The sequence below is a fragment of the Parus major genome, chromosome 2 (genome assembly GCF_001522545.3).
Source record: "Parus major isolate Abel chromosome 2, Parus_major1.1, whole genome shotgun sequence".
NCBI classification, from domain to species: Eukaryota; Metazoa; Chordata; class Aves; order Passeriformes; family Paridae; genus Parus; species Parus major.
In genome coordinates, this window is record NC_031769.1 from 104,098,979 (window position 1) to 104,114,865 (window position 15,887).

At 39.7% G+C, this 15,887-nt stretch overlaps 1 protein-coding gene across 9 annotated transcripts in view; it reads left to right on the forward strand.

The window, feature by feature from the left end:
• Positions 1–15,887, forward strand: part of GREB1L (GREB1 like retinoic acid receptor coactivator) — a 133,254-nt gene that overhangs the window by 103,531 nt on the left and 13,836 nt on the right. For all 9 annotated transcript variants that reach the window (XM_033512235.1, XM_015616356.3, XM_015616366.3 and 6 more), the window contains 10 exons: positions 53–187; positions 2,113–2,310; positions 3,199–3,379; positions 4,805–4,997; positions 6,391–6,524; positions 8,552–8,891; positions 10,865–10,980; positions 11,331–11,575; positions 12,585–13,147; positions 13,598–13,700. In XM_033512235.1, coding sequence (XP_033368126.1) covers positions 53–187; positions 2,113–2,310; positions 3,199–3,379; positions 4,805–4,997; positions 6,391–6,524; positions 8,552–8,891; positions 10,865–10,980; positions 11,331–11,575; positions 12,585–13,147; positions 13,598–13,700 — 2,208 coding nt within the window. The remainder of the gene's footprint in view (positions 1–52; positions 188–2,112; positions 2,311–3,198; positions 3,380–4,804; positions 4,998–6,390; positions 6,525–8,551; positions 8,892–10,864; positions 10,981–11,330; positions 11,576–12,584; positions 13,148–13,597; positions 13,701–15,887) is intronic.

Below are 15,887 nucleotides of genomic sequence, written 5' to 3' on the forward strand. Positions count from 1 at the left end.
TGCTTCTCTGAAATGGTTTCCAGATAATTTGGTGTTGCTAATTCTGATTTAGGTGATGATTTGGACAAGCTGCTGGAGAAGATGCTACAGCAGCGAGGGGAAAGTGTCATTATTCCTTTTAATGGAGATGTTAGTGAGTGTGTGTCGTCTCAGGAGGCAATTGCCATGGTTTCTACACAAGAACCAGGTAATTTTTTCTACGTGCAAGACACGAAATAAGTGAGTAGCTTGTAAAACGTCAAAATGCATACACCTCAGGAGAATCTGAGGGCACATTTGCAGTCAGTGTGCCAACCTTAAAATACTAATGCTGCCAGCTAAATGTAGCAATACAGCAGTTGCTCAGACTGAAAATCTCTGTAATAACCTTTAGCAAATTTTTTGCCCTGATTTTTTTATGTTCTCTAAGCTAAAACATATTATCTTCTGTTAGGCATCAGGCAGAGCAGAGAAGACGTTTCTCTGTAACACTGGCAGAGTAGACTTATCTTTTTGCATGGAGAAAAGGAATGTAACCTTGAGTTTAAGGCAGAGAGGAATTGTGTTCTCCTTCTGATCTCCTCAGGTTTCCTCCTGCCTGGTAATACGCAATAGAGACTTGTGCTCTGAGGCTTAAACTTTTAGGGAATGTGTTTTAAGATCTTGGACTGAGAGTGCTAGGCAAGTGTGATTTGTAATTTGCTGATCTGAGATGTGTCTTAATCAGCATAACGTGATAAGATGCTTAAGTGCAAAAGGTAAGCTAGGATTTCCTGTCTAAAATTGCTAATTTTCAGAATTATTGTTCCTGAGTTCTAAACATACTTTCCTTTTCATATCACAATAATGGGAAAAGATACACTGAGCTGTTGTGAACACTGAGATTTGTTCAGGTCTAATATCAAAGCAAATTCAACCTCCAGTAAAGCTTTTTTCTGTGAAAAAAAGGTATGCTCTGGGTTCATATTAGTTAACTTAAATTCATGTCTTTGGTGTTAAATCTGAATGAAAGCAAAATGGTTGGTTGTCTCCACATGGATCAGGAGATCCATCTAGAAAAGCTGCCAGGCACTTTGTTCTGGCACCTTCAGAAGTACAAGTCTCAGGCTTAGTCAGAGGATTAATTTGAAGGGAAAATGATCTTTAGATTCTGGGTCTTTTTTTCTTATTATTGTGTACATTTTTTTAAATCTTCCTATTTTCTTAAACAATTGTTCTGAGTCCATTTTGTCTTTAACATATGGCTGTACAGTGGTTGAAGCTATCGAGAAACTGCCTGAATAAAAATAAAATGAAGAAGTAAGTCTCCTAGGCAGTGAGAGGGACATTTCTTCCATAGCAGATCTGCTGAAATGGACACTAAGGCATATTTGAACAGGAGATAAGCATGTGTGTGCACATACACATGAAAACACGTTCCTGTGTAAAACCAACACAGTAGAAAAAGCGGCATAAACAAAAACTGTAAGACCATTAGAGGATTTAATCTGGTAATCTGCAAGTTGAAAATACTCAGTGTTTAATGAAGCATGGATTGTTTGACATAGAATTTACCTAATGGAAATACTGAAATGGAACATGCTTTTTATTTTGAGGGAACACAAGTGCTCTGATCAGTCTCTCAGTTCTCTGCATTCACACATTTAGTGTGATATTGATGTTTATTAAGTCCAAGTCAATCCGAGTTTCAGAACATTAGAGCTTTGTACCTCTCTCTCTGCTTTTTTTTATATGTACACATGCACATCTTTATATCTATGTATGTGCATGCATATTATGTATGTGTTGGTTCATTTAACAGAATGCATTTCACTGTGTTGGCATTGAGGTTTCCTTGGGTCGCACTGTTAGAAATTCTTAAAACACTTAGGGCATCTTAAAAAATGGGCAGTGCTGTACTTGTGTTCGTCTCATGTATTACCACATTTTGATCAAAGAAAGAAAGTTGGCATTTGTGATCTGGACCAAACTCTCCAGAGTGTTGAGATTTATTCTGGTGAGTGATTTTTTATTATTTTTTCCCCTGATAATAGAGGGTAGGCTGTTTGGAGGGTCATGCTTTGCTGGGGGGGTGGGAAAGTAAACATGTTTCTTGTTGTGTTTTGTTTTCTTTTTCAAACAAACACGCTCTAGATTTGGATGTTGATACCTTCCAAATTTACCAGCCACAGCTCACAGTTGCCAGAAAGCTCTTGTCCCAGGTTTGTGCTATAGCAGACAGTGGCAATCAGAGCCTGGATCTGGGCCACTTCAGCAAGGTGGACTTCATCGTTATAGTGCCCCGTTCAGAAGTCCTGGTGCAGCAAACCCTTCAGCGGATTCGACAATCAGGTAAAAGGGAGGGGAAAGAGGCTGATAAACCCCAGTATGTGATGCTATTACAGCATTACTGGTAATGATACTGGTACAGTACATTGGACAGTACTGATACATTACTGGTATAAGAGGAAAAGTAAATTGCTCCAATATATCTTTTTTCCTCATAGTTCGTGTTTTATTTTACTTCATTTAAAAAAAAAATAAATTACAAAATCATTAAGACCCTTGGAAAAGACCTAATTGGCCCATATTTCAGAGTTGTTTATTCCTACTTCATTAATTGAAATGACATTCAAAGTCATATACATTGCACCATGCCTAATTTATTAATATGACAGCAATATATCTTTCCAAAGACTAGTTGTACTGACACAAACATTGAATCAGAGCATGAAAAGTATGATTTGATATTATATGATGATATATGATATGATATGGTGATATTATATGTCATATTTGATATCATATGAGATGGTATGATAGTAGGGAGAATCAATTTTATGTAAATTAATGATATTTTCAAAGGAAAGGTCAGGATAACTTTTTCTGACTCAAACAATACTAATATATTACCTTAATGTAGGCAAGTTTGGCCTAGGATCATGGAGCATAGCCAAATGAGTGCTGCTTTGGAAATCTTTGTGGGGGCCCCCTGATTTTTTCCCCCCATTTTTGGATAACGTGAGAAGTTTTTGAAAGGTCTTCAGGCACTTTTTGGAGGAAATCCAGAAGCCAAGGAGCACATTTTGGCCTCCATTGTGAGAGAAATTGCATCTGGATAATCACCTTCTTACTGGGTCCTATCAGTGGTTTGACAGACAAGTGGCAACTTCCCTTTGACTCTTCATTTTTGGATGCTCTCGAAGGAAAAGTTTTTTCTTGTATTCTTCTTTTTGACAGGTGTGCTTGTGGACTTGGGTCTAGAGGACAATGGAACAGCCTATCAGAGAGCTGAGAAATACGTGGTTCGGCTGGACAATGAGATTCAAACTAAATTTGAGGTTTTCATGAGGCGAGTGAAGCAGAACCCCTACACGCTCTTTGTGCTGGTTCATGACAATGCCCATGTGGATTTAACAAGGTAGCTGCTTCAATCTGCTGAAGGAGAACCATCCTCTCCTGGCATCTTTCCATCATCCTTTTTTCAAAAGACTTACTGTCTTAGACACCTATTGCTTTCTCTAGGCATTTTCAAGGCATTTTGTGCCTTATAACGGGAAAGAATCTCTTTTGGTTGCCCATGATATTTGTTACCTAATTCTGATTCACCTGAAGGTAGGTGAGACTAGTTTCAGATTATTGGATGCCTATCAGGACTCTTTTTAGGGTTATGTGCTATGTTAGGTTATGTGCCATGAAGTCAAGGGGAAAATGCTGGATTTTGCAAATTTCTTTGCTCTTCTTGTCTTTTCTTTCCTATTTCTCTTCTTTATCTGTACTCAAACCCAAATGTCTGTGATGTTCACAAGCTGGTTGTGCTTTCATTCATGTTTTTATCCCAGACAATAGTGTTGTTTGTGATATGAGAAAGCTTACAGACATTTAAGTCTGTATCATAAGAAAGATGCCATAGCTTCTGTAACAAAAAGGATTTTAAAAACCCAGCTGTATTGAATTTGGCTTTAGGTCAAAACACACATATGAAAACATATCTTCACACCAAATCACAAGTCTGTCTTGAAAGAAGAAAAAAATAAGTCAAGCTGATTATTCTGTTCCTGTTCCATGAGTAAACTAAGGAGAATAATGTCGTTTAAACATGATGGATAAAGTTGTAGGATTCATTTCAATATCAGAGATAGTGAAAGGTGTCCCTGCCTATTGCAGAGGGGCTGGAACTAGATGGTCTTTAAGGTCCCTTCCAACGCAAACCATTCTATTATTCTCTAATAAGCAAAATACTCTCCTTGAAGGACAGTTGAAAATAGACAAAAGCAATATTATTTCTACTCGGTCTTCCCCATCACATTTTTTTTTTTTTTATTATCTTTGCTATACTTTGAATTTGGAATTTCTGAATTTATAATGGAAGTAAAGGCTATTTTAGTAGCTTGGAACATCAGAACATAAGTAGACTTTAGAAATTAGAAATTAGAAATTTGTTGTTTCAGACTGGAAAAGCCACTGGATTTCATAAAATTGCTACTATATCCTATCTCCACAGCTCATGGAACAGTGTTTTTTAATAAGAGGGAGTTAATCAGCTTTGGCTTATTTTTGGTTTCCTCTGTGTGATGCTTTTTTAAATTGTCACACTAATCCACCTTCTCACTGTCAACAGATTTTAATCCTTTATTTAGGTGTTTGTTGTTTTCCCTTGTTTTCATGAGTTTACCCACAGAGAACAGTCAAACGTTTTTTGAAGTCTTTTACCTTTCCAAAGATATTTTTTTTGAGCTATGGCTCTCTGTGTCATCATCATTTAGAGATTTTTCTGTAGGAAGAGAGTAATCCATTGAATTTCTGGATGTCAGTAAGGCAATTCTTTGCATTCTTATTTCTGCAGTGCCATTTCAAGTTCCCTGTCACATGGTGAGCCTAATCATGGTCTGGCTGATAGAGTTATTAATTGCAGGGAGGTGCTTGAAGCATTCAACCTGCTTGTTCTTCAGGTCAGCTCTTTCCCTTATGCCCTGCAAACGCAGCAGTCCAGGATCAGCTCTAGCAATGAGGTACATTGGATACAATCTGACACTGTGGTAAGTGTTTAGCTGTTAATTTTAACTGTGAATTTTAATGTGGAATGCACACCGAGCAGAATCTAGAAAATGTGTGTGTTAGGAGGGAGCTCTTCCTCTGCTGGAGCTTCTTCTCTCAGATTCTAGGTGGACAGCCTTGAGATACTGATGGTAGAAGTAGCACCTGATGTTTAGGACCAGGAATTATGCAGATTTCTTTATCCAGTCATGCAAGATGAGAAACCACTTTCTGTGCTCTGCTCAGACAAAGCTATGTAGACATGTCATAAAGCTCCAGAGCTGGCTTTCCCTTTTCAAGGAGTCTGACTTTTGACTGTAAGTTATATGTCACATAGCCTGTCAAGTCAGTTCATTATTTTCCCAGTCCTTATTAAAGTTGTGTGCTAGGTTAACAAGTTTTGGTTTAGTAGGTACTGTCATTGTGCAGAGGAAAAATCCTGTTGGATATTCTGCACTGTTAACATTTTTCATCATTTCAGTCAGCTGATTCTGAGGATGTTTTGGATAAACCTGCTAAAAATAGCATTTTTTCCTATTACTTGTTTGGTGTATTTATATCAGATTTGGCTTTACTATGCTGAGTGGACCATTAGTTTCTGCAAAGTGTCTTGAAGTGGAAGCTGTAAAAAATAATGTAAAATGACAGAGTGAATGAATATTCTAAGTTTGCTTTTTGGTTGATTGCTAATATAAACCATGTAGTGGCCTTCTGTAAAATGGTCTAGACAATTTTTTGTTTCCCAAAAGTAAAAAAAAATTAACAACTTCCAGTCTTCTGATTAAAAAAATAAGCCACAAAAAAGGGGGAGACCGTAGATTATTAATTACATTCCTAGAGATTACTGCTGATATAAATGCACTGGAGAACATGCTGTGCTTCCATCAAAGGCTCGTGAAATTTGAAGCACAAATATTCTGCCTTTCTGGTAACTGTCTGCAGATTTACACTCCAACAAAAAAAATATGAATTTGTGGTTTCCATTAGAAATGCATGTAGACTCTGACAATCAAGAACAACTTTGAAAATTAATAATCCTTCTCTTTTCAGGTGCTACTCTAAATAGAAATGAGATAACAGTTGTCAGTACATATAAAGCCAGAGATAGGGAGTCAGAAAACAATTAGCAGGATTCTAGAAACCCCCTGCAGTCACAGGAAGGAGATATACTGAAAAGGACCTACACCTGTCTTTTCTAGCTGTAGGCAAATAAGTTAAGTAAAAAACAATTTGCATTTTATTGTATTTATTGAAACAAATAAATAGCATCACTTAGAGAGAACAAAAGATTCTTTGGTTTGGAAAGTGTTTTCCATTTATTTTTTAAAATGACACAAGAAATAAAAATTTGTTCCCGAGCACCTTATATTTTTTTGCTGTTTGTGTATGAAACAGGATGATGCAGCAAGTGAAGAAAAGCTATACTTTGGTTTGAATGAATACAGCAAATCCCTCCAGTGGGGAGTCACAAGTCCCCTTTTGAGATGTGATGAAACTTTTGAAAAAATGGTCAACACACTTTTAGAAAGGTAAATAATAACATGGAAGCTTGGGGTTCTGCCCAGTTGGGATCTTAAAGATACATCTTTATGAGCCCCATTTTGGGGAATGAAGACATGATGACCTTTGATGTTGGTCTTGGAAAACATGAAGTATGTACAGTTTTATTTTTGTAACAAATTTAGTGCATTTGAAGAAGGGAGTGGATATCCTTAATTTGATTTTAGAAGAGATCAGGTCCATTCAGAAGCAGTCTCGGTTCAGCTGTGCTTCTCTCTTCTTTTGGCTCACCTTCACTGAGCTCAGAAAGTAACAGAGGGTTCATACCTCACCACTTCTGGTGTCTCTCTTGTTGGTGGTGAGAGACATTGGTTCAGAAACATTGTTTTTGTTATTTCAGTAGCTGGCCATGGTTTTGGTTTCTGCAGCTCAGGGCCTGTTAGTACCCTGCAGCTGCCTGAAAAAGCTACTTTCATGGCACATATCCGAGATACAATTAAATGTGCCCGCTTCAGGAATGAAGGGAACACTGTCATTTCCAGCAATGTGGAGTCAATCTGCTGTGCATATCAGCAGGACAGATCCCTTATAGCACTTCAAATAATAGGTCTTGTGTTTTCACATTTACTAGAACAGGATTATTCTGTGTTCAGTACTGTTTTTCTGTTTTAATTACATCAGTGTAATAGTTGTACATGTATCTGTATTTATTAAGAAAAATTCAATATCTAATGTGTTAAATTAGCAACATTAATAATTAATAATCATTGATACTTAATTAGGTTAGTTCCTTAGGTTTATCCTGTTCTTTCTGGACAAATCCAATGGAAGAGATAGTGGTTCCTATCACTCTCTTTCTGTTTAAGTGTGGGTGGCAAAAAAGATGAAGGAGGATTTATGTATGTGCAAATAATCATACAAGATTAGGATAATACTAGAAATTGATGGCAGGTCAACCTCTCTACCCTGGAGCCAGATGAATCTCTACCTTGGACCCAAGATATGTTTTTGTGTCACAGTTTATCAATTTAGGCTTTTTTTTTAAGAAACTGAGCTATTCTGTCTGGGCATGTGAGCTTACAAGCTGAAAATGTTGCAGACATTTTTGTATTATAAGAAGGACTGCATTTGTTTTAGTAGCAGAAGTGCAATGGGTATTTCTATGGTGGGAAGAGTAAAAAGTATTTTAAAAACTTACTGGCTTAATGACTGGCTTATGGTATGCAGAACAAACTACTGTATTTACTAGCTAAACACAAACCCAAAACTTTCTTTAAATGGATATCATATTGTCTATTAGATTACTCAAGAAAGAGACCAGAGAAATTTGGAACTTCTAGTTATATTAATTACTTGGACTTATGTGGCATAAGACCAGCACTCAAGGCATAATAGTGTAGTGTTTCTCTGTATTAAGGTGGCAAGTGAGCTCATGGAAAATGTCTAGAAATTGAGTGGGTTTTTTTGCTTGAGTAGGTTTTAATTTTATTTCTCTTAAAATTTTACTTCATATTCATTGCCACTGCATGTAGCTGTAATGAAAGCTAAGATGTTGGCTGTGTAAGTTAAAAGGCAAAATGGAAGTTCAGATTTGACTCAGAGCCAGCAATTCCTATTGGTATGTCCAACTTTCTGGTAAGATGTTGAGGGATGTGAAAAAATTATGAAGTATTTCTCCCACAAACCACTTGAAGCCACAATGGTCCTCAAGTTTGTGGAAGAAAAAGCTTGTGGAAAGCAAAACAGTGTGTGCTTTTGGAATAAATAGGATCTGAGATGTTCCTTATCACCATCAAGTCAAAGATCTTTAGCTGAAATTTTGGACCAGATGAGGGTAACAGAAGTTTATAATTCCTGTTACTTGAGCTCAGGACTTTGGCCAAATGCAGAAAATTTTTGTTCATAATTTTTGTCTATGACAATGGAAGACCTCGTTCCTTGAGCACTACTGGAAAAAATCGGCACTTCTTTACTATGCAGTCCTGCATTTTGGCTGATTTTCAGACAGCACTGTGATTTTGCATGTGCTAATGCAGAACTTGTACCTTCCCCCAAGGTACCCCCGACTGCACAGCATGGTGATCCGCTGCTACCTGCTCATCCAGCAATATTCCCAAGCTCTGATGGCCCTCACCACCATGGCCTCTCTAAGGGATCACAGCACACCCGAAACACTCAGCATAATGGATGACCTTATCACGTCTCCGGGGAAGGATAAGAATGGCTGTGGCCACATGCTCGTCATTCGGGTGCCGTCGGTGCAGCTGGCCATGCTGGCCAAAGAGAGGTTACAGGAAGTAAGGGACAAGCTGGGGCTGCAGTATCGTTTTGAGATCCTCCTTGGGAATCCTGCCTCGGAGCTCACTATCGCGAAACACTTTGTGACACGGCTCAAGGTTAGCGGAAACTGAATGTTTGTTTGTGTGCTCGCTGTGGTCACCTGCTTGTTGAAGTTGTTTTGTGTTTATTCCCATGAGTTTATAGGTTAATTATTCTATAGGGAAAGGGCAGGTGTTGTATCTGTTGCTGTGAATGCATTTCTGTACTTTGATCATAAAAGATAGACTTGGAACAAACCTGAACTGTTACTGGTCCATGAAGTCAAACACCAGCTGTTACTTCACTTCTTAAAGTTGAATAACGGCATGCATCACATAGGGTTCATCTCTAAAAGCAGAGCTCAGATCTCTGTAGGCAAACTAATTATTTCCACCAACTTATTTGTCTGTCTAGTGTATCTGTTGTCTGCTCTGTTCATCCATCTTCTGCCCTCCTGATAACTGGTAAAGTATGCTGTTTGTCACGGATTTCTTTCCTCAACCCCCTGCATGCTGACAGCCTGAGGAGGCTACATGCATATATGCCTAGCATATCTGCACCAGCCTAAAATTTTGCATGGATTTACAAGAGCATGGTTCAAGTAGCCAAACCCACTTCATGAATTGACCTCACTATAGTAAACAGAGGGGCGATGGGTTGCCTGCCTTTTTTTGATGTGTGTATGGGGGGAGAGCAATTACGAGGCTACTGAGTGGTGAGGCTCAAAATGTGGTCTCACCAATAAATACTCTTGGTTGCAGGAAGGATGAGACTTCATCATGACCATTTTCAGAGGCAGGGAGGGAAACTTTATGGGTGTTAATGAACCCAGCAGAAAAGTGTGACTTAACTTGGCCTCTCTCAGGCATTAGCAGCATGTGCAATGCCACAGCAGGGCAGGGATGGTGAGCAGCTGTGTCTGCAGTGCTGGTGGCTGCATTGCTCCCCTCTCTGTCAGACAAGCCTGCTGGTCAGACAGACCAGCTATTCCTCTCCATCGTGGAGCCAGAGGTACAGAATGAAACAAGAGATGGAAGACAATTTAAGTAACAATTTCACTGACCAGGGATGCTGTCATAGCATACCCTTTAAGTGTAAAAGGAATCAAACTGTTTGGGAAACATTCAAGAAGTAAGGAGCCCTGAGGATTGCACCTCTCTGACCTTCCTGAGAAAGATGGTCAAGAAATACATCTTCTGGATACAAGTTCAAACAGCTCAAAGCCCTGGACACTCATTCTTTTTAGGCTCTTATCCTAGCAAAAAGAAAATCAAGGAAAATCAAAAGGAAAATTGTCTTCCCCTATTTCACTTTCTAGTCACGGGCTTTCAGAGATACTTTGATCATTGGAGAGGCAGGAAAACACACGGCTGGACTAACCTTGTTGAGCCAGAAATTCTCTCTCTGTTGCCGAGGGTGCTTTACTAAGTCATTAGATACTGCTAAGTAATTGGAGAAATAAATTTTTTCAGTAAGCTCTACTGAACCAGGAGAACTGAAAGGTGTAAGGACATGGGACTGATGCTATCTACCTTTCCAGTGCTAAGGGGAAATGATGCAGTTTTGTGGTCTTGGGCCTTGATAGACTGTAGGTAAAGAGGTTTTTTTGGGGGGATGACCTCCAGGGAAAGGTGAAATGTGTTTCTGTCATGTAATCTTTCATTGTACAAAACAATTAAACAAGGTTCATTTGCCCATTTTCATACTTCACTTTAAAGCCTTACTTTATCTTTACATTCATATCTTTTATCTGTGCCAAACTGAACGCATCGGCTGCTTTTTTTCTCTGACCGACCACACTAATACCACACCAGGTGAATATTTCCAGCACTGAATAACATATGCTATACACTCATTTTCTTTGCATTTAATGCTTGGCTAACACCTGGCTACCAGAAAACAAATGCATGCCTGCACCCAAGGTCTCCTTCCTGTTGGCCGTTAAGTAAGCAAGCCCTATATACAAAGCAAAAGCAGGAACTTATGAAAAAAGGAAACAGCTGAAGAGAAGATGTTGTTTAGGTGTGACTGGAATGTTCTCTGTTCACAGGCTTGGAGGGGCAATGAGCAGGATGACTGGGTTCCACGCACCTATCAGGATCTGGAAGGTCTACCTTGTATTGTTATTCTCACTGGCAAAGACCCGCTGGGAGAGACTTTCCCCAGGTGCTGCTATTACTCTTTCAATATGATTGCTCTCAAACATGTTTAGATAAGTTGGGTTTGATACCATCTAGATGCCTTTTCACAAAAGAGGTGTATTTTTGCAGACTTTATTTAGGAACCCTTTAAAGGTTTGGAAAGTGCAGTTTGTGAAAAGTCATATTACTCTACTGTGTGGGTCAGTAAGTGTCTGCAAATTACCAAGGAGCACAACTTATGTGCTGAATATTTTAAAATTATTTTATATGTAAAAAAATTGTTCATGAATATTTAGGAAGCAATTAAAGATAGGGAGTGTTCTTCAAAGTCAGAGAAAACAAAACTACTTTTTTCATTTGTGTTGGCTTTCCTAGGTCGTTGAAATACTGTGATCTTCGACTAATTGACTCCAGCTACTTAACCCGTACTGCGTTAGAGCAAGAAGTAGGCCTGGCGTGCTGCTATGTCTCCAAGGAGGCAATTCGAGGGCCTATTGTAGCTCTTGACCTCAGTGAGAAGGAGCAGGAGAAGACAAATGGTAGTGAGAATGACTCTGATGAGCTGCTGATAGACTTGGACCGGCCCCAGAGCAACAGCAGTGCTGTCACTGGAACCTCAGGTCAGTCACTCTGCTGCTGGTCTGAAAAACAAGTCTTTATTCCTGCGTCATTGGAATTCAGATGTAAACAGTGAGACGTTTTCTCAGATGCGGGTTGCTTAGTTGGATCCAGCTGCAGGCTAGACAACGAAATGTTAGTTGCAGATTGTTCACACAGTGAGCAATTTTCCTGTCTACTGCTAAAAGGAGACGGTGCTTCAGTGGGAGAGATGGTATGCCATAGCTAAGCATCCCTTGTGATTTTGATTTTTTAACTTACCTTTCGCATTTGTTGCTAGCTTTGTTCAGTGGATCCTGAAAAGATCTAAAAAATCAGAGCAAAAAGGGCTAGTATGAAATTCTAGGAATAGAAAAATGCTCAATAAATCTGGGAGTACCTATGGGTGAGGATGGATATCTGCCTCCTTGCCAAGACCAACAGAATGGTTGGGTGTTATCCTACCTCTTCAGGCATCACCTCCCACCATGCCTTCCCTTCTTTGCATTCTGCATTCTGGTTCCTTCCCTTTATTTCCTTATGAGTCTGAGGTATTAAGACAGCTGAACTGGGTCTTTACTATGCACCAGGTCTTCCCATACACTAACTAAACCTGACAAGTAGGGAGGAGGGGACATAGCCCAGTTCATGTCCAAGTTGCAGTGAAATAAATGCTCTGTTATCCATAGAAAGGAAGATGCAATTGATCTGTGTATACAGTGGTTTGTTAAACTTGACTTTCAGAACGTTGTACCATCAGATTCCAAATCCTAGATGGGAAATGACAGCTAGCATACAGAGAATAGAATGGAACTCTTGGAGTCTGAACCCTGTTGCAGCAGGGCATTCGCCCTTCCAGCCAAGGGGACAGACAGATGTAAATGATTTCTTTTTACATGGTGAAACACTGACCTAAGCCACAGCAGCATTCATTGAACAGAAGCATGTTAGGACTGCCACATAGATCAAATGAATTTATGGTTTTCTTACATCAGTCAGTAACTTTCCCTTGCCTGCATTTTGTTTTCCCAGGTTCCCTGGCTGACAATGGTGTGAGCTCCTCGAGTGCCACAGACAAGTCTCAGAAGCAGGCACCATCCCTTAACTTCCAGGCTGTGGCACACAGCTCAGTAGATGAGGGAGCTTACTCCAGCTTCACAGCCAGAGAAGCCCTGAAACAAGAGTGTGACTCGCTGGGTAACCAGATGGCGAGCAGCACCACTCCCAAACTCTCCTCACTGTCTTCAGTCTCCCAGACCTTTCAGTGGCCTGCCCAGTCAGCCAAGGACAGCAGGGCTCTCCGTGTGGCGCTACCACGCATTGTCATCCTGTCCAAAGCTGCATACTGCCTCCTGAGCTCACAGAAAAATGGGAATCTGCCTTCCTCCTCTTCCCTCCTGCCTCATGCTGACGTGTCTTGGCTGAGCTCTCTGAGGCCTCTGCTTCACAGGGACATGAGCAGTGAAGAGCAGTCTCAGTACTACAGGCAATGGACAACAGCCCGGCAGCACCACGCAGACTTCAGCAATCAGGCTGAGGCGTCTGGCACCAGGACTTTTCACCCCAGGCGGCTGCTTTTGACAGGACCACCACAAGTAAGGGCACAGTTCCTTCCTCCTGCTTTTTTAGCAGTCTGAGGGGGCCAAGTTTGCAGTGATGTGCTTTGAGGTCAAAAATCAAAGTCTAATTTTAAGGCTACGTCCATGCTGAAAGTGGTAAGGAGAGGAAGGGTGGTGCTTTATGTCAGGAGAGGATGGGTGATTCTTTATGTCATGTTTTAGCCTAAATGAAACACACATGGGTGGGCATAACATCGCCTTGAGCACATCAGGAGAGAAGCAGTTACCACCGCTTATCTCCTTGCACACAAAAGTGACACAGGCTGCGACCAGTCTGTCGCAATGGGCAATACTACATCTTGCAGTGTTTTCAGGCAGAGCTGAACACAGAGCTTTGGGCTAAGCCCAGAGGCATTCATCTGAAATTCACCCTTCCACTGTAGTAGTTTGGGTTGGCATTTAGACTTTTTTCCATCTCTGGCTCAGGTTGGAAAGACTGGTTCATACTTGCAGTTCCTAAGGATTCTCTTCCGCATGCTGATCCGGTTGTTGGAAGTAGATGTGTATGATGAAGAAGAGATCAATGCCAGTAAGTACTTAGCAGGTATTCTTAAGATGTATCATAAAGAGCCTATTCCTTCCTTCAGCAAGGAAGTTCTTAGGCTCTCTGAAAGACTATGAATTACACCTACTATATGTCCTCTCCATTATTGTGTAGCTAGACTATAGGTGTCTGCATATATTTCAGTATAGATTGTTAAGAAAGTAAACTTTATAATGGGCTTATCTGAGAACTATTAAATGTATTTTGGGCTGATACATTTGAGTAGCACTCAAATGAAAGTGAGCACAAAGCTGTAAATGGGCAACATCTGCTCATGTTATCTCTCCTTGAAGGTTTTTAAGTGCTGGCTGCTTTTGAGCAGATAGTACATTTAAGAACATTTTGTTCCTGGCTGAAACCTAACTATTATTTATGTTTATTTATAAGTTATATACCCATTTTCAGAAAGATTGTCTCCTGTCTGCAGTTTGCAGGTTTTATGCTGAGAATAAAGGGGAGCAGGATCCTCTTTGGATTTGTGCTCATTTGTCAGATCTCACAGATCCATTAGCTGCCATGGCAGGACTTTGCCTTGAGAAGAGCAAAACCTTTTAAAAATTAGTCCTCTTCACGGTATTCTGGTACATAACTCTCATTACCATTGGACTGGCATCTTGAAAATGTAGTTGTTATTGAACCTTTGAAAAGACTAATTTGTATTTTTGTTCATACAGTGCTATTAAATGCAAAAAAGAAAAAAAAAGAAAAGAAAAAATATTTTCCTTTGATTTATAGTTTTGGGGACAGTGATTCCCTCATTATTTGAACTGAAGTACTCAGAAACTTAGGATGAAATATCAAAATGTAAGAGATGTTCTGCATCTTGCCGACTGCCCCGTTGAGATCACAGCAATGTGTCACACCCTTGCCAGGAATGCATGGAACTCCAGAAGAGCAGTTTGGGTTTGCTTGGGGTTTTTGGTTATGGCTTTTTTGCTCCCACTGCTTCTGTTGGAATGCTTCTCCAGAGCCCTCGTGTTTTCATTATTTTAAATATTGCTTTATTCTCCACCCCAAATATGTTTCTGGCCCATTTATACACATTCTCATTGGGACCAAAAACATGTAGTAATTTAAATTAAAATAATTTTTCTCTTCTTTGAGATTTGTTTCTTTGGAGTGGTCAGGCAGCTATCTTACCTCCTCTTCAGCATTCATCTGGGTAGTCTGGATCTTTTTACAGGATTCTCACAAATGACAGGCTCTTTATTCTCCTTATCAGTTTGGTACTCTGGCCTACACATCTATTTTCAATTTATCCTTCTGGTGCATGGGTGAGCAGAACTGAATGTTTAACCAACCCAGCCTACAACAGCTCATGCATTCTCCTGCCCCCGCTGAAAGCCCCATGACTGATGAAACCTATGATTGCACCAGTCTTTTCCATTCTCCCTTTTCACTGGCATCAATGCTTAGCTTGTACTCCATGGTTTCTCAGCAACCTGGTCATTTCCAACCAAGGATCTCCCAACCTGCTGCAGAAATGCTTAAATGTACATATGACTCACATTTTTTCTGTTAAATATCACCAAGTTTTTGTTGTTTCAGTTTCCAAGGGCATTGAATTCTTTCCAGCTGATCGTTGATTCCTTCTCCATGTTGACAGTGACTCTTAGGAGTGTGCTACCAGCAAACTTAAACAAAAGTTTAAGCTTAAACTTTTTTGTTTAAGCTGGTGACATTAGTGAGAATATTAAACAGTGTGCTGCTCTACTGACCTTTTAACTTCATTGCTAATCTCACCTGCCTTAATGCTTACAGTGTTGCATGCTGCCATCTTTTATTTAGTCAGCTCTTCAAATTTACAGACCATACCTTGTCTCCATTTTCTTTAGCTGTATTAATAATTTGTCCTATAGTATCATACCAAGTACTTGTGTCCAGAAGGATAACATTCATTGCATTTCCTTTGTTCAGAGAAATAGGTATTTCATAGCCATGTAATGGAAGTAACATAGGATTTCTTTAGTCAACTGATTTGCATTTTGTCACATTTTTCATTTAATTCAACATCTCTATTTACTTCCTTTAGCCTCTCCAAATTTTGAATATTACCCAGGTCAAAGTAATGGACCCAAAGCTCTGTAGATTACTGTGTTACCTCTTGCATCAGGGAAGGGTAAGCATGTGCTTACCCATAGACCCAACTTTCATTTCACCTGAATTCACTTT